Here is a 24,534-nt window from a genome sequence, read left to right as displayed (position 1 = left end):
TATTCCTCTTGCACAACTCCCAACCAGGCAAAGACAGAGGATCGGCACACAAAGCTGGGGTGATAGACAGCAGCATCTCTGGAGAAAAGGGTATCGACCCAAAACGTCACCCATTCCTACGCTCCAGAGATGCTGCCTGTCCCGCTGAGTTACTCAAGCTTTTTGTGCCTAGCTTATGCCTGAAATTACTTAATTGATGAGTAAGCAAATTTGGATGGATAGTAAAACATTGGTATCGTCGGCTTTTCGGGAAAAAGACAAATATTTGATGTAAAAACAAGAGACATACACATTTCATTTATTTCCTTTTTAGTCTAGTCTAGTTTAGTTTAGAGACACAGCGTGGAAACAGGCCCTTCGGCCTGCCAAATCCGTGCCGACCAGCAATCCCCGCACCTCAACACCATCCAACACACACTAGGGACAATTGTACATTCATACTAAGCTAATTAATCTACAAACCTGTATGTCTTTTGATTGTGATGTTTCGGGTCGGACCCTTCTTCAGACTGAGAGTCACAGAAAGGGGAAACAAGAGATATAGACAGTACATAGAACAAATGAATGTAAGATATGCAAAATTGCACCGATGATCTAGGAACGGTGAAGCCCACAATGGTCCATTGTTGGCTGTGTGCTGGGTGATAACGAGTTATACATACAGCGAAACTCAGCAGGATGACAGTGAAACTAGAACGATGACTAAGGTGGGGGGGGAGGGGGGGGGGGGGGGGGGCAGAGAGAGGGGATGCAAGTTGCCTGTTTGAGAAATCAATATTCTTACCGCTGGATTGTAAGCAGAGAGATGATCTGCTGTTTTTGAAGCTTCTGGTCCTTCCTTTGCAACCAGTTATCCAGCTTTTGGTAATGCTCAACTCCACGGCCCTGATTCCCTGAAGCTCAAGTTTAATTTTGTCCATGGCAATTCTGCTGTAATGCTTCAGGATTCTTGATTAGTACAGCATAGGTTAGCGAGTGCAGCGTAGGTTCATCAGGTTAGTTTCCCGGGATGGCGGGACTGACATATGATGAAAGAATGGATCGACTGGACTTATATTCACTGGAATATAGAAGGATGAGATGAAAACTTATGGAAATATAAAAAAATTCTTGAGGTGATTGGACAGGGTAGCTAGATGCAGGAGAATTGTTCCCGATGTTTGGGGAATCCAGAGGGGGGGGGTCACAGTTTAATGGGTCGACCATTTAGGACTGAGATGAGGAAAAACGTTTTCACCCAGAGAGTTGTTAATTCTCTCTGCCTCAGAAAACAGTGGAGGCCAATTCACTGGATGTTTTCAAGAAAGAGTTGGATATTGCTCTTGGGGCTAACGGAATCAAGGGATATGGGGAGAAAGCAGGAACGGGGTACTGATTTTAGATGATCAGCCATGACCATATTGAATGGCAGTGCTAGCTTGAAAGGCCGAATGGCCGACTCCTGCACCTAATTTCTGTTTCTATGTTTCTAGTACAGGTGTCAGAGGTTATGGGGTGAAGGCAGGAGAATGCTGTTCGAAGGGAGAGGTATATCAGCCATGATTGAATGGCAGAGTAGACTTGAAGGTGCCGAATGGCCTAATTCTATTCCTATCCCTTATGACCTTACGACCTTAGAGATTTGAGAATGTTCCACCGTTTTACTGGGGCCTCTTTACTTGCAGACACAATACAGATCGCAGCAATATGCTGTGACTTTTTCAATAGTTGACGATGCTCTGAGGCACAAAGTCGATCAGATCAGATAGTAGTGTGTGACAGCCACCAGGGTGCTAGTTAGCTATTATTATCTGCTGCGATATCAGGCATTTCACTCTGGTCTCTACATATTGCAATTCCTTCTGTCAATACGCAAGAGTAATTGCCGAGAGCTGTTGGTATGTGACTGGAAACCGTCAGCCTCATATTTGCACCCTATTTCTATTAAACGGCAAAAGTGTCACCTCTTCCTTGATGTATACTTTGGAATAGTTAAGGTTCTGTTTCTGGCAAGCTGCTCCCCACCACCAGCAGTGCATCTCAGGAATTTGGACAGCCCTCTCAGAATTCTCTTTCAATGAACATTGCAAGTGTTCTCATATATCACCGACACACTCTCAGCAGGCACGGCAGAATTCCTAGGGTTCAGTTTTACAAGTAAGCGTATATGTGCAACAAACAAACAAATAAACCTCTCCTTTCATTGTACCGACGAGTGTACAAAGATGCAAGCATGCGTAAATGAATATATTTTTAGGTTTGAAGAAAGGTCTCGATCTGAAACGTCACCCATTCCTTCTCTCCAGAGATGTTGCCTGTCCAGCTGAGTTTTACTCCAGCATTTTGCGTCCACCTTCGATTTAAACCAGCATCTGCAATTCTTTCCGATACATTTTTAAGGTGACCTTCAGAGAGCATGGTCCTTGTAAAATATTGTTTTAGTTTTGTTTTGGAGATATAGGCCCTTCAGGCCAACGAGTCTGCACTGACCAGCGATCACTGCACATTAACACCATCGTACACAAGGGACAATTTTTTACATTAATACCAAGCCAAGTAACCTACAAACATGTACGTCTTTGGAGTGTGGGAGGAAACCAAAGTTCTCGGTGAAAACACACGCAGGTCACAGAAAGAACGTAAAATTCTGTACAGACAAGCACCCGTAGACAGGATCAAACCCGGGTCTGGCGCTATAAGCGCTGTTGGGCTGCAACTCTACCGATGCGCCACCGTGCCGTCTAATTTTAATTATTTCATTTCTTTACTGGCATCAAGAAACAGATATTGAGATGCTCACAAACGTTCTTGAGCTAATGCATCAAAAGTTAGTAGTTACACAAACAAAAGACATCAGTAAATTACCACATCTATAGGAAAATGGCTCACAATTTATAATTAACAGGAGGCACAGTGGTGTATCGGTAGAGTTGCAGCCTTACAGCGCCAGAGACCCGGGTTTGATCCTCACTACCGGTGCTGTCTCTACGGAGTTTGTACGTTCTCCCCATGACCAGCGCAGGTTCTCTCTGGGTGCTCTGGTTTCCTCCAACACTACAGGTTTGCAGGCTAATTGGCTTTGGTAACATTGTAAATTCTCCCGAGTGTGTGTCGGATAGTGTTAGCGCGCGGGGGGATCGTTGGTCGGCATGGTCTACTTGGGCCGAATGGCCTGTTTCCGCACAGTATCTCTAAACCAAACTGAACATTGGGTGACAGGGAACCAGTGAACATGGAGAGTGATGAAATAGGATGGTGTGAACCAGAAGGTGGGCAGCAGAGAGGGACGTCCAGAAGACGCCACGTCTGAGGATGACTTGGGCATGGTTGTGGTTTGCAGCAGTAGATGATCATCGGCAGGAGCAGTGATGGTGAAGAAGGCCCTCTCAATAAATTCTAAAGAAGGTCCATGGAAAATTTTGTCGCCTGGGGCTATTTGCTCTGGCCTTTGATGTTAGGTGTATGACCCAACCATAAATGCAGGGCTTTCATCTGTATTAAAATAGACAACTCCTGGCAAGTGTATGCTTAATAAAAGCAAGCAGGAATTTGAATATCAGGAGGCCATTCAGCCTCTTGAGCCCAGTCCACCATTCAATAAGATTGTGACCATTTTTACTGCACTGGGCCTGTACTCGCCGGAGTTTAGAAAGTTGAGGGGGGACCTCATTGAAACTTACAGAATAATGTAAGGCATAGATAGATGTTTCCACTGGTGGGAGAGTTCAGGACCAGAGGTCATGGCTTCAGAATTGAAGGGCACTCTTTTAGAAAGGAGGTGAGGAGGAACTTCTTTAGTCAGAGAGTAGTTACCGTATTTCCCAGCAATGAAGACCATATAACCATATAACCATATAACAATTACAGCACGGAAACAGGCCATCTCGACCCTTCTAATCCGTGCCGGACACATATTCTCCCCTAGTCCCATATACCTGCGCTCAGACCATAACCCTCCATTCCCTTCCCATCCATATAACTATCCAATTTATTTTTAAATGATAAAAACGAACCTGCCTCCACCACCTTCACTGGAAGCTCATTCCACACAGCTACCACTCTGAGTAAAGAAGTTCCCCCTCATGTTACCCCTAAACTTCAGTCCCTTAATTCTCATGTCATGTCCCCTTGTTTGAATCTTCCCTACTCTCAGTGGGAAAAGCTTTTCCATGTCAACTCTGTCTATCCCTCTCATCATTTTAAAAACCTCTATCAAGTCCCCCCTTAACCTTCTGCGCTCCAAAGAATAAAGCCCTAACTTGTTCAACCTTTCTCTGTAACTTAGTTGCTGAAACCCAGGCAACATTCTAGTAAATCTCCTCTGTACTCTCTCTACTACAGGTGTACTTTGACGCACCTGCATCAAAGACGCACCCCCATTTTGAGTTGCTAAATTTTGAAAAAAGGCCGGCGGGACATAGAATTTCACACGCTCAGAAAAATTAAAAAATTAAAAATTAAATTAAAGAAAATAACAATTCAATTTGCCCAAGGCTTCAAGATCTCTTCCATTCTGAATGACTGAATGGGTGGGGGTGGGGGGTGACGGCAAGTGGAGAGATGGGGGGGGAAACAGGAGCACACCGGGACAAGTTGAATCAGTTGTGATCTTATTGAATGACAATACTAGTTCAAGAGACCAAATGAGGTTACTCGCGCTGACACAGGAGTAAGCTCCACCGCCCGCAGTCCTGTTATCCATCGCCCGCTGACCCGCTCAGCTCTATGATCTTTGCTCTTGAGCTGGTCTCCTCACTGTCCCGTCTCCGAGCCAGGTCAAAAATAGGGATAACGAGAATTTAATACCAACTACTTTTGTGCACATCTGTGGACAAGGCAGCAGTTTTCTCTGTTATTCTTACTTGACCGACAACCTCCAAAGCCTGCGTGCCACGGGACTGGCTGTAGCGCCCAGGTCGGCTGCGTGTCCCGCGAATGGCTGCAGTTCCCAGGTCAGCTTGCTTGGGTTAGTTTGAGTTTGGGTTACGGGCTGGATCGGGGCCGTAGGATGCTGACCCCCTGTGTTAGGCCTCATTGTGTCCCCCCCCCCACCCCACCCATGTTTTAAAAGCGATTTGGCCCAAGTCTATCTTTCTAGGCCAACAATCTAGCCTTTGGCCTCCATGACGCAGATACATTTTTGGGCCTTATTTTAGGGGGGAAAATAGCGTCTTCATTGCCGGGAAATACGGAATTCAGTGGAACTTGCCACAGAGCGCTGTAGAGGCAAGTCAGCGGATATTGTTAATGCAGAGATTTGTGATTAGAACAGGTGTCAAGAGTTATGGGGAGAAGTCAGGAAAATGGGATTAGGATGCAGAGATCAGCCATGATTGAATGGCCGAGTAGATTCGATGGGCTGAATGGCCTAATCCTAATCCTATAACTTGTGAACTTGTGCCCGATCTGATCTTTTAGCCTTACCATTTTCTGACTGGTCCCTTTGACTCTTGGCGTTACACCAAAAAAAATTCCATCTCATCCTGGAGTAAACATTAAGTTACTGAGTTAACTGAGCATTCCCAGCACTCTGCAATAGAGGTTTACGACAATTAATAACTCTTGGAAAAAATAAATTTCTCGTCATATCAGTTTTAAGTGACTGACTCGTGGTTCTGAGACTATACATGGATAGTATAGTCTCCACCAGGGGAAACATCCTTATATACCCTCCCAAACTCTTCAAAAATCATGTGTACATGACAATAAACTCAACTCAAAGCCTGTAGGAAGGAACCAAGAGCGGAACTCGCTATCAAAACATGGAGGGGACGACACACACACACACACACACACACACACACACACACATACACACACACACACACACACACACACACACACACACACACACACACACACACACACACACACACACACACACACACACACACACACACACACACACACACACACACACACACACACACACACACACACACACACACATGCGCACACACACACACACACACACACACACACACACACACACACACACACACACACACACACACGCACACACACACGCGCAGCTTCGGAGGCACACCATCCGGCGGAGGCTCCATCCAAAAAAAACGGAGATTTTAAAATCGGGATCACAAAAACTTGGGGGGGATGTCCCCCACCTCTCAAAACATGGGGGGGGGGGGGGACATGTCCCCCCCGGCACCCCCGGGTTTTCCGCCCCCCTGGAAGGAACTGCAGATGCTGGGTTACACCGAAGATAGACACAAAGTCCTGAAGTGACTCAACGGGATGGGCAGCATCTCTGGAAAGAAGGAGTGGGAGGCGTTTCGGTTCGAGATCTTTTTCAGACTGGGTCCCCTTCCTCTTGGATTCCCCCGGACGGCAATCTTCCCTCTGTAGGTCTTTTTATTTCTAACTGCTGGCGTGACATCAACTGTCTCAACCTTGCAACTCTCCTCACCTACTGTAACCTAAGCAGTCTGAAGAAGGGTCTTGCAACCCAAAACATCCCCCATTCCTTCTCTCCAGAGATGCTGCCTGTCCCCGCTGAGTTACTCCAGCTTTTTGTGTCTCTCTTCGGTTGCAGCCAGTTCCTTCCTTCACACTGCGCGTTTCAATGGCCCCCTTATGCGTTTAAACTTCAGAGAGGATAGACCCATTGGGTTGAATGTTTCTTCATTCAAATTTCCTATTCATACCTGGAACCAATCTAGTGAACCTATAATAGACACAAAATGCTGGAGTAACTCAGTAGGACAGGCAACATCTCTGCGGAGAAGGAATGGGTGATGTTTCGGGTCGAGACATCACCCATATAATATATGGTGTTGGTCTTACCAGAACACCATATATTGGTATAAAGCAGGGGTGGGGAACCTTTTCATGGTGGAATGCCGCATTAAATTAGCTGTGATCTAATAAGGCCGCATCCAAGAAACTTCAATTAGACATTCGAAATGTACATTATTTTGTTAAAATATCCCTCGTGACTTACTAATGTTTTAATTGTGGCCGTCAGTCGGGGAGGATCATTTTGTTGAATCTTCTTTTACTCTTTGGTATTTTCAATACGTTAATTTTAAGATTAAAATTAAAATAATAAAAGATGAACAAAAACATATTAATAATAATAAAAGGTTCTACAAAATTTGGATTCATTCAAAAGGCCGCACTTAATGGCTTAGAGGCTTAAGGCCCGCAGGTTCCCCACCCCTGGTATAAAGGATTTAAGAAAGGTCTGAAGAAGGGTTTCGGCCTGAAACGTTGCCTTTTTCCTTCGCTCCATAGATGCTGCAGCACCCGTTGAGTTTCTCCAGCGTTTTTGTGTACCTGGTATAAAGGATATCTTTCTCAAGTACTCCCATTACAATCAAGATCATCCATACATTTGTTGCCTTAATTACCTACTTCTCCTCTACACCTGTAGACACCTCTGGACAATAGTTCAAAGTCCCTGCCCAATTGCTATGATACCCAATCCCACAGATACTGCCTAACTCAGCACAGATGGAGGACAATGTTGCAACAAACCTGGCCCACGGATCAGTACCAACTGCATTTTCCGTGCAGGAATGTATGTCCATATGGATGCGGAAGATACTGGATTGGATTTTATTTTATACTGTTTCTTTCATCTCAGGGATTCAGGAGAGAACTCAGGAATTCAGAGGATAGTTTACACTCACTCATGCAGAGAAACCTTTGCTTCCTGGCACAGATCCTTCTTAGACACAAAATGCTGGAGGAACTCAGCGGGACAGGCAGCATCTCTGGAGAAGAGGAATGGGTGATGTTTCAGGAGATTAAGATCAAGAAGAAGGGGAAGGAATAGGTGATGTTTCGGTTCAAGACCCTTCTTCTGGGGTCTCGACCCGAAACTTCACCCATTCCTCCTCTCCAGCAATGCTGCCTGCCCATCTGAGTTCCTTCGGCATTTTGTGTCTATCTTTGGTTTAAACCAGCAGCTGCAGTTCCTTCCCACAGTCTGAAGAAGGGTCTCAACCCAAAACGTTGCCTATTCCCTTCGCTCCATAGATGCTGCCTCACTCGCTGAGTTTCTCCAGCATTTTTGTCTACCTCCTTCCTACACTCCTTTTGCATTCACCTTGGAGCAGTCTCTTTTCCCACATTCCCATGGGATTAGCTCCATCAGATAGCTAATGTGGCATAAAATTGAAGATGATAAAGGTAGTTGAAAATGTTTTTTTTAATAATTTTATTTATTAGAAGTACATTACATTAATACAAGCCAAATATAACTTATTACATTTCTTGTACCACTTCATTTTTTAAGCTTTAGAGAAGCTTTAAGAGAAAAAAGTAAAGAAAATAAGAAAGAGTCGCGATTGAAAAAGTGATCAAGAAAAAAGACCGCGAAGAGTTAGAGAAAAAAGTTAAGAAATAGGCCGTAGAAAAGAAAAAAGAGAAAAAGAAACAAAAGCTCTATTAAGAAGACAGAGCAGAAAGGGATATACCAACTTCGTATTTTTCATCCCCCCTTACCAGATCCTGAAACCATTTCTTTTCAGAGTACTGTTGCACCTTATACTTGTAGTAAGTCGATAAATGCAGACCACATTGAATATGTTGATGGCAGATATCCTGTATTGAGTTTCTCGTGTCTTTCCTCAGGTACGATTATGTGGAGGTACGTGATGGTGGGGACAAGAAGGCAGCGTTGCTGGGGAAATTCTGCGGGAAAATAGCGCCTGCACCACAGATCTCCACGGGACCTCTGCTTTTCGTAAAGTTTGTGTCCGACTATGAAACGCATGGAGCTGGCTTCTCCATTCGCTACGAAATTTTCAAAACAGGTTGGTGGCTTTGACTTTTACTGCACTGTTCCCCCGCCTTCCCGAAGTATGAGAGTTGTGTCAATCGGCTGAAAGAATCAAAGTTTTACCTGAGCAGGGAGGAGCTGCGGATGCTGGTTTAAACCCGAAGATAGACACAAAATCGCTGGAGTAACTCAGCAGGTTAGACAACATCCCTGGAGAAAAGGGGTTGGTGACGTTTCGGGTCAAGACCCTTCCTTAGACCCGAAAAACATCACCTATTCCTTATCTCCAGAGACGCTGTGTCACCCACCGAGTTACTCCAGCTTTTTGGTGTCTATCCAAAGTTTTACATGATATGTACTGTCCTTAAAGTGTTAAATATTTTGCTGTAAATGCACTGTTTTTTCCTGTTGAATTATAATTGTCTCCATGCAACGAGCTTACACTTACACTGACAAAGGTAGTATTGAAATGTAGCAAAATGTATTGGTGAAGATCATACCTTACCGTTTAATCAGTATCAGTTTAGTTTATTGTCACGTGTACCGAGGTATCAAGGAAAGCTTTTGTTGCGTGCTACCCAGTCGGCAGAAAGACAATACATGACGATTATCGAGCCATTTACAGTGTAAGATAAGGAAACGTATGGTGCAAGGTAAACCCAGCAAAGATAGTCTGAGGTTCACCAAAGAGGTAGATGGTATTTCAGAACTGCTCTCTGGGTGTGGTAGGATGATTCAGTTGCCTGATAACAGCTGGGAAGAAACGGTCCCTGAATCTGGAGGTGTGCGTTTTCACACTTCTGTACCGTTTGCCTGATGGGAGAGGGGAGAAGAGGGACTGGCCAGGGTGCGACTCGTCCTTGATTATACTGCTGGCCTTGGCGAGAAGTCCTTCGTCTTTAAATTGTGCCCATCCTCGGCTTGCTCAGCAGTGAGGCAACGACAAAGGAAGAATGAGATGAAAATACTTTTAATGGTCCTTTTACTAGAGCGGAGGAACCACATCTTTTTCTCATTCACACAACATCTGTGATTGATCAGAATTACCAGAGGAAAGTTTACGGTCACTCATGCATGGAAACCTTTGCTTCTTGGCACAGTTCCTTCTTACTTTTGCATTCACCTTGGAATAGCCTCTCTTCTCATATTCCCCTTGGAATTAGCTCGATGGAACATGGTTTACATTTAAAAAGGCACTGAAAGTATACCATCAAACTTTTTCACCTGCCTTATTTTCAAGGGGAACATGTATGTCGAATGCGCACAAACTAATCACCAGACAACCGGTAGGCAGTAACGACTTGCTGGGAACTCATATTTTGGTCACCAATTTCTATCACATACCAGGACACTCAGCTAGACTGACAATAGACAATAGTCAATAGAAAATAGGTGCAGGAGTAGGCCATTCGGCCCTTCAAGCCAGCACCGCCATTCAATGTGATCATGGCTGATCATCCCCAATCAGTACCCCGTTCCTGCCTCCTCCCCATGTCCCCTGACTCCGCTATCTTTCAGAGCCCTATCAAGCTCTCTCTTGAAAGTATCCAAACAACTGGCCTCCACCGCCCTCTGAGGCAGAGAATTCCACAGACTCACAACTCTCTGTGAGAAAAAGTGTTTCCTTGTCTCCGTTCTAAATGGCTTACACCTTATTCTTAAACTGTGGCCCCTGGTTCTGGACTCCCCCAACATCGGGAACATGTTTCCTGCCTCTAGCGTGTCCAAACCCTTAACAATCTTCTATGTTTCAATAAAATTCCCTCTCATCCTTCTAAACTCCAGAGTGTACAAGCCCAGCTGCTCCATTCTCAGAACTATTCAGAATAGCCGCAAGAGTCATAGAGTCATAGAGTGAGACAATGTGGAAACTGGCCCAACTTGCCCACACCGCCCAACATGTCCCAGTTACACTAGCCCACCTGCCTGCGCTTGGTCCATACCGCGGTCCACTTCTACAGCGGGCGCGGCGGCGACTTACCATCAGGAGCGGGGTCTCTCGCCGGGGACCCCTGGAGGGGAGCTTCGACTGCCGGCCTTGCAGTCTGCGGTGCTTCTGGCTGCGGCGCGGCGGGGACTTTAAATCTTCGACCGCCGGCCTGCGGCCTACACCAACCTGAAGCCGCGGTCTCCGGTGGGGAAGAGCCGACTCTGGACTTACCTGGACTTTTACCTGTCTGTACATCTAGACGCCCGCAGCGGTGGCTGGGGAAGGTTGAGGTCCCGATCATGGGGGAAAATGGAGGAGGACTGGCCAAATCTTGTGCCTTCCACCACAGTGATGAATGCTGTGGTGGATGTTTGTGTTAAATTTATTGTGTGTTTTTGAGTGTTCCTTATCATTGTACCGCTGCTGACAAATTCATTTCACTTGCACTTTATGTGCAATGTGACGAATAAATCTGATTGTTGGTGTTGTTGATTGTTGTTGTTGTTGTTGTTGTTGTCCAAACCTGTCCTATCCATGTACCTGTCTAACTGTATCTGTCCCAGCCTCAACTACCTCCTCTGGCAGCTTGTTCCAAACACCCACCATCCTTTGTGTGAAAATGTTACCCTTTTCCCTTCACCTTAAACCCTTAACTCTAAATCCTCTGGTCCTCGATTCACCTAGTCTGGGCAAGAGACTCTGTGCATCTACACGATCTATTCCTCTCATGATTTTTATACCCCTCTATAAGACCCAAGAGTTCAGAGTTGCGTCACGCTGTAATCCTGCCAGAAGTGAGAATGAGTAAGATGAAACCAAATCTTTCCATATGATTTTCTTAAGCACCAGACTCTTCAAATGTGCTTCACAGTCGTGCTGAAACCTGGTCCTCTGGACCTCAGGGTGAGCACATCACAGCCTGCCTCCCGTGGAGAGATTGAAGCAATTGCTTTCAGTAGAGATCTTGTCCATCAAGAGGCGCAACCTCCCCAGTGCTCAATTAACTTTAAGCTCCATGCTTTTTGTGACCTGCAGTTTCTCATAAACAGATGCATAATCCAACATGGTCGCTGCTAAAAAATGTTGCCTGTCTTGTTGCTCTACTATGGCCTTAATGAGTTCCTGCAAGTATGCAATTATACCTCCTGCGTAAAACTCCTGCTGTCAGAGATGGCTTAATGACTTTAATTCCAGGACATTTATAGGACAAGGCTCTGAGAACTGAATTTAGTGCAGCAATATTTTAATAGTTAGCCTAATAGTATCATTTGGATAAAAGCTCTGTTTTGGTTACCATGGCGGTGGCCCCTGAAGAGGCCTGTACAGAACTGCTTGCAACAGTTCATTGAAAACGATGATGTAAAGACCTCTTTTATTGCTTCATATGAATTAGCTCGCTGGCTTAGAGCTGACGGTGCATGCTTTCACGTTGTCTTTTCCCTGGCTGAGAAGTCAGTAGTTTCATCATCAATTTGAATAACACGGAAGTTAAAAGGGGATAATGCCAGGGTCACAAACATTTGTCAGTGGGCGGTGCAGTGGTGGAGTTGAGGGCAGCAGGGCGTTGCAGCTGGTAGAGTCGCTGCCTCACAGCTCCAACAGCTCCCCGCTACTATCCTGACCTCGGGTGTTTGTTCCTTCTGAGACCGCATGCGTTTCATTTTTACGAGTAAATGGGCAGTATTTGTCACCCATTCACTGTTACGGCACGGTAGCGCAGCAGTAGAGTTGCTGCCTTGCAGTTGCTTGCAGCGCCGGAGACCCGTGTTCGATCCCGACCAGGGGTGCTGTCTGTACGCACAGTGTACGTTCTGTACCCGTAACCGCCTGGGTTTTCTCCGAGATTTTCGGTTTCCTCCCACAGTCCAAAGACGTACAGGTTTGTAGGTTTACAAAAATGCTGGAGAAACTCAGCGGGTGCAGCAGCATCTATGGAGCGAAGGAGCAAAAAAAAATAGGCAACGTTTCGGGCTGAAACCCTTCTTCAGGTTTCGGCCCGAAACGTTGCCTATTTCCTTCGCTCCATAGATGCCGCTGCACCCGCTGAGTTTCTCCAACATTTTTGTGTACCTTCGATTTTCCAGCATCTGCAGTTCCTTCTTAAACAGGTTTGTAGGTTAATTGGCTTGGTGTAAATGTAAACTTGTCCCTAGTGTGTGGGATAATGTTAATGTGCGGGGATCGTTAGTCAGTGCGTGCGGACTCGGTGGGCCGAAGGGCCTGTTTCTGGGCTGTATCTCTAAACTAAATTAAATTAAAGGTGCAAGTTTATAGGTTATTGGCAGCTGGAACTTGTCCATTGTGTGTCGGTAAGTGCCAGAATCTGAGGGGAATTTATGAGAATTTGGGGAGGAGAATAAAATGGGATTAGTGTAGGATTAGTGTAAATAGGGTAAATTGTCAGCACATACTTGATGGCCCCAGAACGGTTTGTTTTCATGCTGTATGAGGATTACTTTAATTTTAACTCGAAATTTGACTATGAGACAATTTAGCTTAGTTTAGTTTATTGATACAGGGTGGAACTAAGCCCTTTGGCCCACTGAGTCCACACCGACCAGCGATCCCCGCACATTAACACTATCCTACGCACACTAGGGAAAATTCACATTTATAGAAAGCCAATTAACCTACAAACCTGCACGTCTATGGAGTGTGGGAGGAAACTGAAGATCTGAGAGTAAGCCCATGCAGGTCACGGGGAGAACGTACAAACTGTGTACAGGCGAGCACCCGTCGTCAGGATTGAACCCGGGTATCTGGCGCTGTAAGTGCCGTGAGGCAGCAACTCTACCGCTGGGCCACCGTGCCAATTGTTGACATTGAAATAGTCAAGTCAAGTCAAGTCAAGTTTATTTGTCACATACACATACGAGATGTGCAGTGAAATGAAAGTGGCAATGCTCGCGGAACAACAAAACATCCAAACAAATTATAAACACAATCATAACACACATATTATTTTACATAATAAATAATAGAAGGAAAAACGTTCTGTACAGTTAGTCCCTGGTGAGAAAGGCGTTTACAGTCCGAATTGCCTCTGGGAAGAAACTCCTTCTCAACCTCTCCGTTCTCACCGCATGGCAACGGAGGCGTTTGCCTGACCGTAGCGGCTGGAACAGTCCATTGCAGGGGTGGAAGAGGTCTCTCATGATTTTGTTTGCTCTGGAGTTGCACCTCCTGTTGTATAGTTCCTGCAGGGGGGTGAGTGAAGTTCCCATAGTGCGTTCGGCCGAACGCACTACTCTCTGCAGAGCCTTCTTGTCCTTGGCAGAGCAATTCCCGAACCAGATGGTAATGTTCCCGGACAAGATGCTTTATAGATTTAAACCCTGAGATCTTAAGCAAAACAACCTCTGGATATCAAACTAGGGGCCATGAACTTGTCTGAATTATGGCACTTGAACTGAAGAGAAGCAGGCCAGCTTTCTAGTCACTGCATCTTTTCTTCTTAATGTTCCAATGAAATGCCCGAGGCATGTAGGAACTAAGAGACCTGCAATAGACACAAAATGCTGGATTGGCTGAGTGGGACAGGCGGCAGCTCTGGATAGAAGGAATGGGTGACGTTTCGGGTCGAGACCCTTCTTCAGACCTGCATTCCTTTTTGTGTCCTCCACCTCTCTCAAGATACCACATCCAGTGAAATAAAAACACCAACTACAGTAAAGGTAGACAAAAGTGCTGGAGAAACTCAGCGGGTGAGGCAGCATCTATGGAGCGAAGGAAATAGGCAACGTTTCGTCCCGAAACGTTGCCTATTTCCTTCGCTCCATAGATGCTGCCTCACCCGCTGAGTTTCTCCAGCACTTTTGTCTACCTTCGATTTTCCAGCATCTGCAGTTCCTTCATAACCAAGTACAGTAAGCCCTGGTTATAACGGAGCACTGTGCGAGAAATGGTGTCTGTTGATGCCGATTGTCCACTCTATAACCGAGTATGGGATTGCCGAGTTGTGGAGTATCATTGTATAAGTAATAGAAAGGAAGAACTGTAATTGCTGGCTAATACACAGAAGGTCATGAAGTACTGGAGTAACTCAGCTATTCAGGCAGGATCTCTGGAGAACGTGGATGGGTGAGGTTTCGGGTTGAGATTCTTTTTCAGACTTTTTGGTGTGGAATTGGCCCTGGAATTCAGATAGGGTTGCCAACTGTCCCGTATTAGCCGGGACATCCCGTATATTAGGTTTGTCCCATGGGACTTCCCTTGTCCCGTATTTGACTGCTACTACTCGGGTTGAGGGGACTGTCGGGTCGGAGTGCCGCATCCGGCCCCGCCTCACCCGTCCCGACGTAGCGTAGCCCATGGAGTGCAGCAGCTGCAGTGCCTCACCCATGGCCCCCCAGCCAGCTGTCTGACCTTCGTACCTTCGCTTACCGCCGACACCAGTTGATATGCGTTTTGACATTTTCGTTGATCACATAATTTCTGACGACAGAGCGTGAGAAACTTAGCCAAATGCGTGCTCCTCACGCTCAATGCGTGAGAGTTGGCAGCCCTGCATCATGTCTACTCCGCCATTCAATCATGGCAGATCTATCTCTCCCTCCTAACCCCATTCTCCTGCCTTCTCCCGATAGCCTCTGGCACCTGTACGAGGGTTGGCAGTGTGGGCAGGGAGTATTGCTAGCAGCCAGGCCTGAAAGCGACCAGGAGTGGCGGTGCAGGCCTGGGATATTGTCGGCAGCTCAGCCTGGAAGTAACCGGTAGCAGAGTGGGCCGGGGGTGTTGCCAGCAGCCAGGCCCGGCGGTTTAGGTCAGTAAGCCCGTCCACTCTAATCGCAATCCCTTATAAAGAGGTCTATTATATGGAGGACTTACTGTACTGGGAATACTCAGTATCAACCTCATCAACCTGAAAGCCCAACTCAGTTTGGCCCTCCACACCTGACTGCCAGCTATTTCCAGCATTCTCTGTTTTATTGCAGATTTGTCACGTCTGCTGCATTTTCTACCAGACTGCACCCTTTAAACTGTGTCAACAGGCACGACAGATATATTCACAAAATGCTGGAGTAACTCAGCAGGACAGGCAGCATCTCTGGAGAGAAAGAATGGGTGATGTTTTGGGTTGAGACCCTTCTTCACCCATTCCTTCTCTCCAGTGATGCTGCCTGTCCCGCTGAGTTACTCCAGCATTTTTTGTGTCTATCTTCGGTTGAAACCAGCATCCGCAGTTCCTTCCTACATGGTGACACAGTGGCGCAGAGTTGCTGCCTTACAGCGCTTGCAGCGTCAGAGACCCGGGTTCGATCCTGACTATGGGTGCTTGACTGTAGGTAGTTTGTATGTGCTCCCCATGACCTGCGTGGGTTTTCGCCGAGATCTTCGGTTGCCTTCCACACTCCAAAGGCGTACAGGTCCTCCCACACTCCAAAGGCGTACATGTTTGTAGGTTAATTGGCTTGGTATATATATTTAAAAAATTTGTCCTAGAGTGTTTAGGGTAGTATTAATGTGCGGACTCGGTGGGCCGAATGGCCTGTTTCCGTGCTGTGAAATGGATGACGTTTTGGGATTGAGACCCTTGTCCACCCACCCTGAAAGCAGGCTACAGTGGCCTACAATTTCTAGGCCATTATATGCATCCCCGTCTCTGGACTGGGTCTTGAGCCCATAATCTTCTTAACCAGAGGAGTGACGTTGAAACGGAATCATTTCCACACTATCACCAGGTAGTGATTAAGGATGGCAATCTAGACGATTTGTCCAAGAGTGCTGAACACTATTCATTGTATCCCACTATGGCGCCACGAGCTGAAATCAGCTCGCTGCGCAAACACCGTGAATCAAGACCTCAGACCACCCTGGTCTAACAATCTGTGGCACCATGATGAGAGCACTACGGCCCAGTGGCTTTGGTATTGCTACTCATGTATCATTTAATCAAAGATCCCGTGACATTTTTTATGTGACTGGCTGGAGGGAAACAGAGAATTCCTCTCTTGAGCTGCCTTCACTGAAAGCTAACCATGCACATAAACCTTTTGACTTTCGGATGCCTGCCCCTCCGTTATCTGTTTACTGGTTTGCCATGGCACGGTGGCGCAGCGGTAGAGTTGCTGCCCGACAGCACGTTCAGTGCCAGAGACCCGGGTTCGATCCCGACTACGGGCGCTGTCTGTACGTTCTCTCCGAGATCTTCGGTTTCCTCCCACACACCAAAGACGTACAGGCTTGTAGGTTAATTGGCTCAGTAGAAATGTAAATAGTCCCTTGTGTGTCTAGGGCAGTGTTAATGTGCGGGGATCGCTGGTCGGTGCGGACTAGGATGGCCCAAGGGTCTGTTTCCACGCTATATCTCTTTATTTAAAAAAAAGTGGGTATAGAGAATTTTTCTCTTGAACTGCCTTTACTGAAAGCTAACCATGCACATAAACCTTTCAACTTTCGGATGCCCGCCCCTCCATTATCTGTTGACTGGTTTGTCAACTGTGCGTGATTGTTCGTGTCGGTTTGCTGCACGTGCATACAGACAGCAACAAGGCCAAGTCCTGCACATCAAAACGCTTGATGTGCCTGTGAGAATTGTGTAACGACAAGGCTATTTCCTGAAGGGTGATTGACCGAGGTGGTCATCATTAAATGAGCTATGCACGGCAAGTAGAATGAGCCTGCAGCTCGACATGATTCCATTTAAAGGGCCTGTGGGTTAAGTGCAAAGGAACGCAGGCACATATTGGGAGTCACATAGATTGTGCGCGCACAGCTCATAATCTAGACAAGAGCTCTTTGTGTACGGGCATTACAGTTCAAAGTGCAATGCTGACTGACAAGCTTTAGAAGTCCCAATGATAAAAGTACCCCTTAAGCATGCTAATAGTTAATCTTAGTCTTAATTTGATTTTCTGGCACCTGGAGATGTGATTAACATTGCATTACTAACAATGCAGAGAGAGACAGAAATACTGTCAATGAATATTACATGTCAAGATTAATTTAGTCAGAGTGCAAGTGGAAAGTTTAATTTTAATTCAATAGTAACACAAGCTTTCTCTTTCAGTATTGTCAATTAGAACAAATCACATTTGTTCTCTATGCAGCTAATCTCTATAATATCTTCCTAATTACCTTAAATGACTGGTCAATAGTCCTGAATGCAATTTACTTGTGTTGAGAATTATGGCGCATACTTAGACAATCAAATGGTGTTGTTATCACTTTGATGTACAAATATCATTTAACATCTTTAATCGTTGCCAACAGCTTTCATTAGTAAACGCATAACCTATGCAATAACCTTATATTGCACCTGCACCTTATGGGCCTGTCCCACTTAGGTGACTCTTTAGGCGACTGCCAGGGACTAGTTTTAATGGAATTCACCTACGACAGCAAAAACAGTCACCACTGTCACCGAAAACGTTTCAACATGTTGAAAATTTTGCGGCAGTCGCCTGTAGTCGCCCAAATAATCACCTTAGTGGGACAGGCCCATTAATGTACACAGTCTGAAGAAGGATCTCGACCCGAAACATCACCCATTCCTTCTCTCCAGAGATGCTGCCTGTCCCGCTGAGTTCCTCCAGCATTTAGTGTCTATCTTCGGTTGAAACCCGCATCTGCAGTTCCTTCCTATGCTTTTAGTCCGATCTACTGCAGAATCTCCTCAAGGTAGGCGGCGCGGCTCTAGCCAGTAGCGGCCTCTGCAGCCTGTCCGCGTTTTTATTATTTTTTGTCTGTTTTTATGTAGTTTTTGTTATTTTATGTTGGGGTGTGTGTGTGGGGGGGATGGGGTGGGGTGGGAGGGGGGGGAAAACTTTTAAATCTCTCCCTGCACTGGAGACCCGACCTTTTCTCGTCGGGTCTCGGTTGTCGTTGAGGCCGCAACGAGGAGCGGCCTCCAACGGGAAGAAGCCGGGGACTCTGGTGCCGACTCACCGTTGCCGTCGCGGAGCTGGCCGAGACCGGAGCGGGTGGAGCGGTGGAGGAGCGCTGCCGCTGCTGCTGCCGCTGCTGCTGCCGCTGCTGCTGCTGCTGCTGCTGCTGCTGTGCGGAGGCTGCTACTGCGGGTCTGCGGACGGCGGCACCGGGAGCCCACGGATCCCTGGAGGGAGACCGCTTTTCGGGGCTCCTGCAACGGCGAATTCTCCCGCCCGAGTTGCGGGGTTGAAGAGCTCCTGGAGCGGGGCCTAACACCACTGCCCCGCGCGGCTGGAATGGCCGCGGGACTTTGCGAGCGCACACCGGGGGCTCCAACACCAAGACCCGGTGTGCGACCTCGCACCACCCGGCATGGCTTCAATGGCCGCGGGACAATCGCCATCGCCAGCCGGGGGCTTTGACTTTGACTCTGACATCGGGGGGGGAGAGTGCAGTGGAGAGATACGTTTTTTTGGCCTTCCATCACAGCTATGTGATGGATGTTTATGTAAAATGTAATTATGTTGTGTCTGGGGTCTATTTGTGTGTATTGTATGGCTGCAGAAACGGCATTTCGTTTGGACCTCCAGGGGTCCAAATGACAATTAAATTGACTCTTGACTCTTGACTCTTGAGGTATGGCGACTCTGAAGAGGTCCTCCTCCACTCTCCGACGAGGGTTCTGCAACACCCTCTCTCGCTGCTCCCCCTCTATGATGCCTCCTGCTCAACCAGCTGTACGACCACATTTTAACCTAGACTCCCCAATCTGAAGTCAAGTCAAGTCAAGAGAGTTTATTATCCTGTGTCCCAGATAGGACAACGACTTGAAAAGTCACCCATTCCTTCTCTCCAGAGATGCTGCCTGTCCTGCTGAGTTACTCCAGCATTTTGTGTCTATAGCCAGTATCACAATCCATCTCTTATGCAGGAATAAGATGTACTTACATACTCACGTTGTATGCACTAATGAATTTCATCTTTACCTATCTCACATGCATGACACATACAAATAGGCTTGCATTATCTGTGCTAATGTACAGCTTCCACACTCACATTTACAAGGATAACACAGCCAAGTGTTGATCCCCTTTGTGACTATTAATGTCTACAATTCAGCTCGGAAATCGAGTACAGATGTCAGCAACAACATATGTCTGTCACATATCAAAATAATAGTTTCGATTGACTCTGTAATCCTCTAAACATATGGTAGGCAGATTATAGGGTAGGGTTTCCGCTTGTACCCATAGGCTTAGAATTGCAAATAAGTTGCAATTGGTATAAAACAATTATGCAAAGATGTACAAGAGATGACCGAGAGGAGACTTCCTTCTTTGTCAGTTTTTTAAAGCCAACATCTAGTGTATTGTTGATCAGTACGGCAGCATAGATCAACAGTTGCCAAACACTTTAATTCCTCTTCCCGTTCCCTTTCTGTCCTGGGCCTCCTCCATTGTCAGAGTGAGGCCAAAACGCAAATTGGATGAACAGCATCTGATAGTTCGCTTTGGGCAGCTTACAGCCCAGCGGTATGAATATTGATTTCTCTAACCTCAAGTAACCCCTGCACCCCCTCTCTCTCCGTCCCTCCCCCACCCAAGTCGTACCAGCTTCAAAGTCGTCTTGTGGAGTCTCATTGCCTGTAACTCGTTCTCACCTAGCCCACATCTAACAATAACCCTCTTTCCCCTCCCCTTCCCAGCTCTTCCACAGCCCACTGTCTCTGCCTCTTCCTTTCTTCTTCCTGCCTCCCCATCCCCTCATCAGTCTGAAGAAGGGACTCGACCGGAAACGTCACCCATTCCTTCGCTCCATAGATGCTGCCTCACCTGCTGAGTTTCTCCAGCATTTTTGTCTACCTCCTAACCATAGCCTGTTTCCTTCATCATCGTTACTTTTTTGCGTATCTTTCATTCATTTGGTCTAGATCTCTCTACATCGCCGTCTGCACTTGGCGTTTCCCTTTCCCCCGGCTCTCAGTCTGAGGAAGGGTCTCGCCCCGAAACGTCAACTATTCCTTCTCTCCAGAGACGTTGTCTGACCCGTTGAGTTACTCCAACTTTTTGTGTCTATCATAGATCAACCTACTTCCTTAACTAACGGTTTTATTTTAGGATGAGTTTCCTTTTCTTAATTGTCGTTTTCCTCTAAAGCACCTCTCTTTACTACACGTCATGCCTGGCCAGCCAAGTAGCTGGACTGCATTCCAGCCTGCCACTCGTGAGGCATTTGTATTGGTAAGGGTTTATTTTACCTTCATGATCCAAGGCTTCAGCAAGGGGTTGAGCAAGTTGCACCCACTGATTTTTCACTGTTTATTTAATCAACTCAAATCGCTCAGCAGAGAACACGAGAAAAGTTTGGAACAGTTGCAGTTTAGTTAATTGTCACATGTACTGACCGAGGGACATGTACATTTTTGCTGCTGCTGCACTCCATGGGCTGCACTACGCTGGGACGGGTGAGGCGGGGCCGGACGCGGCGCTCCGACCCGACAGTCTCCGCGACCCGAGTAGCCGCAGTCAAATACGGAACAAGGGCGGTCCCGTGTGGGACAAACCAAATTACGGATCCAATATACGGGATGTCCCGGATAATACGGGGCAGTTGGCAACCCTACCGACCAGAGTCATCATCCTCTATGCTGGGGTGGATGATCCAATCTATGGGAGCTAATTGATTGAAACATACAGCGTGGAAACGGGCCCATCTTTGCCACATGCTCAGTAAGCTGGCAGCACATCAGCAGTCAGTGAGGTGAAGCTCCATCTGTAGTGTTGCTGGCCCCATAAGACATTTGCATGAGTCACTTCTTTGGCTGTCTCCTCCAAGTAAGCACAACAATGCTATCCTTCAACTGGACAATGGGGGACTGGCGGGGCAAGGTGTGGAACACACTGGGCCCACAACTGACCCAGTCCTGTCTCTGCAGGGCTCATGGGCTCCGCTGGCTTGGACCACCCTGCATGAAGTTGACGTTCTTTAAACGGTCAGGTTTCTCCCTAAGCTGATGGATGTTTTATTCATGATGCAATTTATTCTGTGGGAGTACTTGCTCATTTCACAGCACTGGAACATGATAATTAACTCCAGCACGAATGAAAAATGATAACCAACTGCGTTTGATATTATCGTGTTATGTCATGTTATGCTTGCCATTCCATGATGCGGCGGTGGCCCGACTTCGGAGCCGCGGAGGCTTCGGCCGCGGGCCCAGGTGGACGACAACATCGGGAGCTCGCAGGTCCCAGGTTGGTGACCGATTCTCCGGAGCTCGCGCAACAACAGCTTCGTCCGCTGGACTGGAGGGTGGCAGCTTCGTCCGCCCCGGACTGCGGAGTTTGAACCGGCCCGTTCGCGGAGCTCGGATTCGGCCGCGGGACTTACCATCACCCAGCGGGGGGCCCAGCATCGAAAGCCTGGATTGCCTCAACGCAGAGGGAGAACAAGGAAGGAAGAGACAAGGACTTTGAGACTTTTGCCTTCCATCACAGTGAGGAGGTGCCTGGTAGACTCACTGTGGTGGATGTTAAACTGTGTTCATTGTGTGTTCTGTTATTTTATTCTCTGTCATGACTGCAAGGCACGTAATTTCATTCAAACTAAAAGTTTGAATGAGAATAAAGGATACTTTATATTTTATACTTTATAATTTATACTTTATCCAAAACATGCACTTAAAAAAATGTTTTAAATGTTGGCTTTCTTGAGAGCTCATCCAACAAGTATGTGTTGCAATGTGGACACGAACCATCCAGCAGCTTTTCAAATAAGACTCGTTACCCCCGGGCAAGATTTCGGGAAGAATGCCTTCCTTGTTCCGGGTTTCTACCCACTGCCTCAAAACGTGATGTTGAGCGTGTGTGAGATAAGATGAGGGCAGAGAGTCGTACATAACTGTGAAGTTCCTCATTGCCTAAGCCAGCTGCTGCCATTCTCCTTTGGTCCGTGAAGAATGATCTTTTGGGATGGATGTTATAGGTTGGCCAGTGGTTCCTAAACGGCACTCTTCAAGATCCAGCATTTTTAGGAGTGAAAGGAAGTTGCGGAGGTTGCACGTTTTCTCAGTGACTCATAGAACATAGAATGGTACAGCACAGGATCAGGGACTTCATAAGGTGCGAGATGGAACTGCAGATGCGGGTTTGAAGTGAAGATAGACACAAAAAAGCTGGAGTAACTCAGCGGGACAGGCAGCATCTCTGGTGAGAAGGAATGGGTGACGTTTCGGGTCGAGACCCTTCTCCAGACCCTTCTTCAAACCAGCACCTGCAGTTCCTTCCTACACAATTGTGGCTGATGTCCCTGTTCCTATGCTTCAGAAGAAGGGTGTCGACCTGAAATGTCACCCATTCCTTCTCTCCAGAGATGCTGCCTGTCCCGCTGAGTTACTCCAGCTTTATGTTTCAAATTTCATCCACCATGTCCATGATGAAGATCATCCCAAGATAAAGTAATCTATTCCGCCTGCACATGATCCATATCCCTCCATTCCCTGCATATCAATGTGACATTAGTTAGTTTTGTTTAGTTTAGTTTAGTTTACTTTAGTTTGGTTTATTGTCATGTGCTGTGAAAAACATTTTGTTGCGTGCTAACCAGCCAGCAGAAAGACAATACATGATTACAATCGAACCATTCACAGTGTACAGATACATGATTCAGAAATAACGTTTAGTGCAAGGTAAAGCCAGCAACGTCCGATCAAAGATAGTTCGAGGGTCACCAATGAGGTAGACAGTAGTTCAGGACTGCTCTCTAGTTGTGGTAGGAAGGTTCAGTTGCCTGCCATCAGCTGGGAAGAAACTGTCCCTGAATCTGTTCTGAAGAAGGGTCTCGACCCGAAACATCGACTATTCCTTCTCTCCATAGATGCTGCCTCACCCGCTGAGTTTCTCCAGCATTTTTTGTCTACCTTCGATTTTTCCAGCATCTGCAGTTCTTTCTTAAACACTGAATCTGGAGGTGTGTGTTTTCACACTACTGATCCTTTTCCAAAGGCCCCTTAAATTCATTATCACAGCAGCCTACATCACCACCCCTGGCTGCGCATTCTAGGCACCTACTTCTTTCCCCTCTCACCTTTAAGCTATGCCTTTAAGTATTTGATATTTCCATTCTGGGAAAAAGGTCATGACTGTCCAGGCTACCTATGCCTCTCATAATTTTATATCCTTCAACCACATCTTTCTTCAACTTCCAGCGTTCCAAATAATCCATGCTTTTCAGTGCTCCAGGTTGCTCCAGTTGATGAGAAAGTAAGGAGAATGAACAATGCATGGGATGAATATAGAATTAGTGGAACTGGGGAGGAAGGAATTGCAGATAGATTCTGGTTTACACCAAAGAGAGACACACAAAATGCTGGAGTAACTCAGCGGGACTGACAGTATCTCTGGAGAGACGGAATGGGTGTCGGGTCGGAGGAAGGTCTGGACCGTCACCCATTCCTTCTCTCCAGAGATGCTGCCTGTCTCGTTGAGTTACTCCAGCATTTGTGTGTCTCTCTTTAGTGTAACTGGGTGGTTGATGCTTATCTTTATCTCTCTATGACTGAAAGTGGTCAAAACTGAAAAGTCAGTTGGAGTTTCCACCGATCAGAGAAGTAGTTAACGCAATGGGCCAGGATTATTTGAAACCGCTTCGGACATAGAGGCACAAAGGTTCTCCGCTGCTACTGTTTTCAGTGCTGACTTTACAAATTAAATGCCGACTCAGAGCCCTGGCATTTTTAATATCAACGTTCTGCCTTGCAAGCTTCAGGGATCTATTGATACTTGGGAGTCAATTCCGATAAAAATATAGAGGCTTTGTATCATGGGATCGGATTTATTTTCTCTCCAAAGTAGCTCGGGACGAAGCGGAAAAAGTATAGGCCTGTGCGCTAATCTTGCAGTAACTACTACAATGTATCATTTCTTTACAATGCTTTATAGCCACACCTGTGACAACACTGTTCAACCTGGATCCCCAATGGTGGGCACATGCTGTATGCATTAACTCTACT

General features: G+C 46.6%; 1 protein-coding gene across 1 annotated transcript in view; it reads left to right on the top strand.

Annotated features, from left to right (window-relative positions):
- nrp1a (neuropilin 1a) overlaps positions 1 to 24,534 on the top strand; it is a 249,136-nt gene that overhangs the window by 54,020 nt on the left and 170,582 nt on the right. Inside the window, exon 4 of the mRNA XM_055665192.1 lies at positions 8,578 to 8,759. Coding sequence (XP_055521167.1) covers positions 8,578 to 8,759 — 182 coding nt within the window. The remainder of the gene's footprint in view (positions 1 to 8,577; positions 8,760 to 24,534) is intronic.

This window comes from Leucoraja erinacea, chromosome 2, assembly GCF_028641065.1.
Source record: "Leucoraja erinacea ecotype New England chromosome 2, Leri_hhj_1, whole genome shotgun sequence".
In the NCBI taxonomy this organism is placed as follows: domain Eukaryota; kingdom Metazoa; phylum Chordata; class Chondrichthyes; order Rajiformes; family Rajidae; genus Leucoraja; species Leucoraja erinaceus.
Note: the sequence above shows the minus strand (reverse complement) of the source record. Positions and strands in the feature narration are given on the sequence as shown.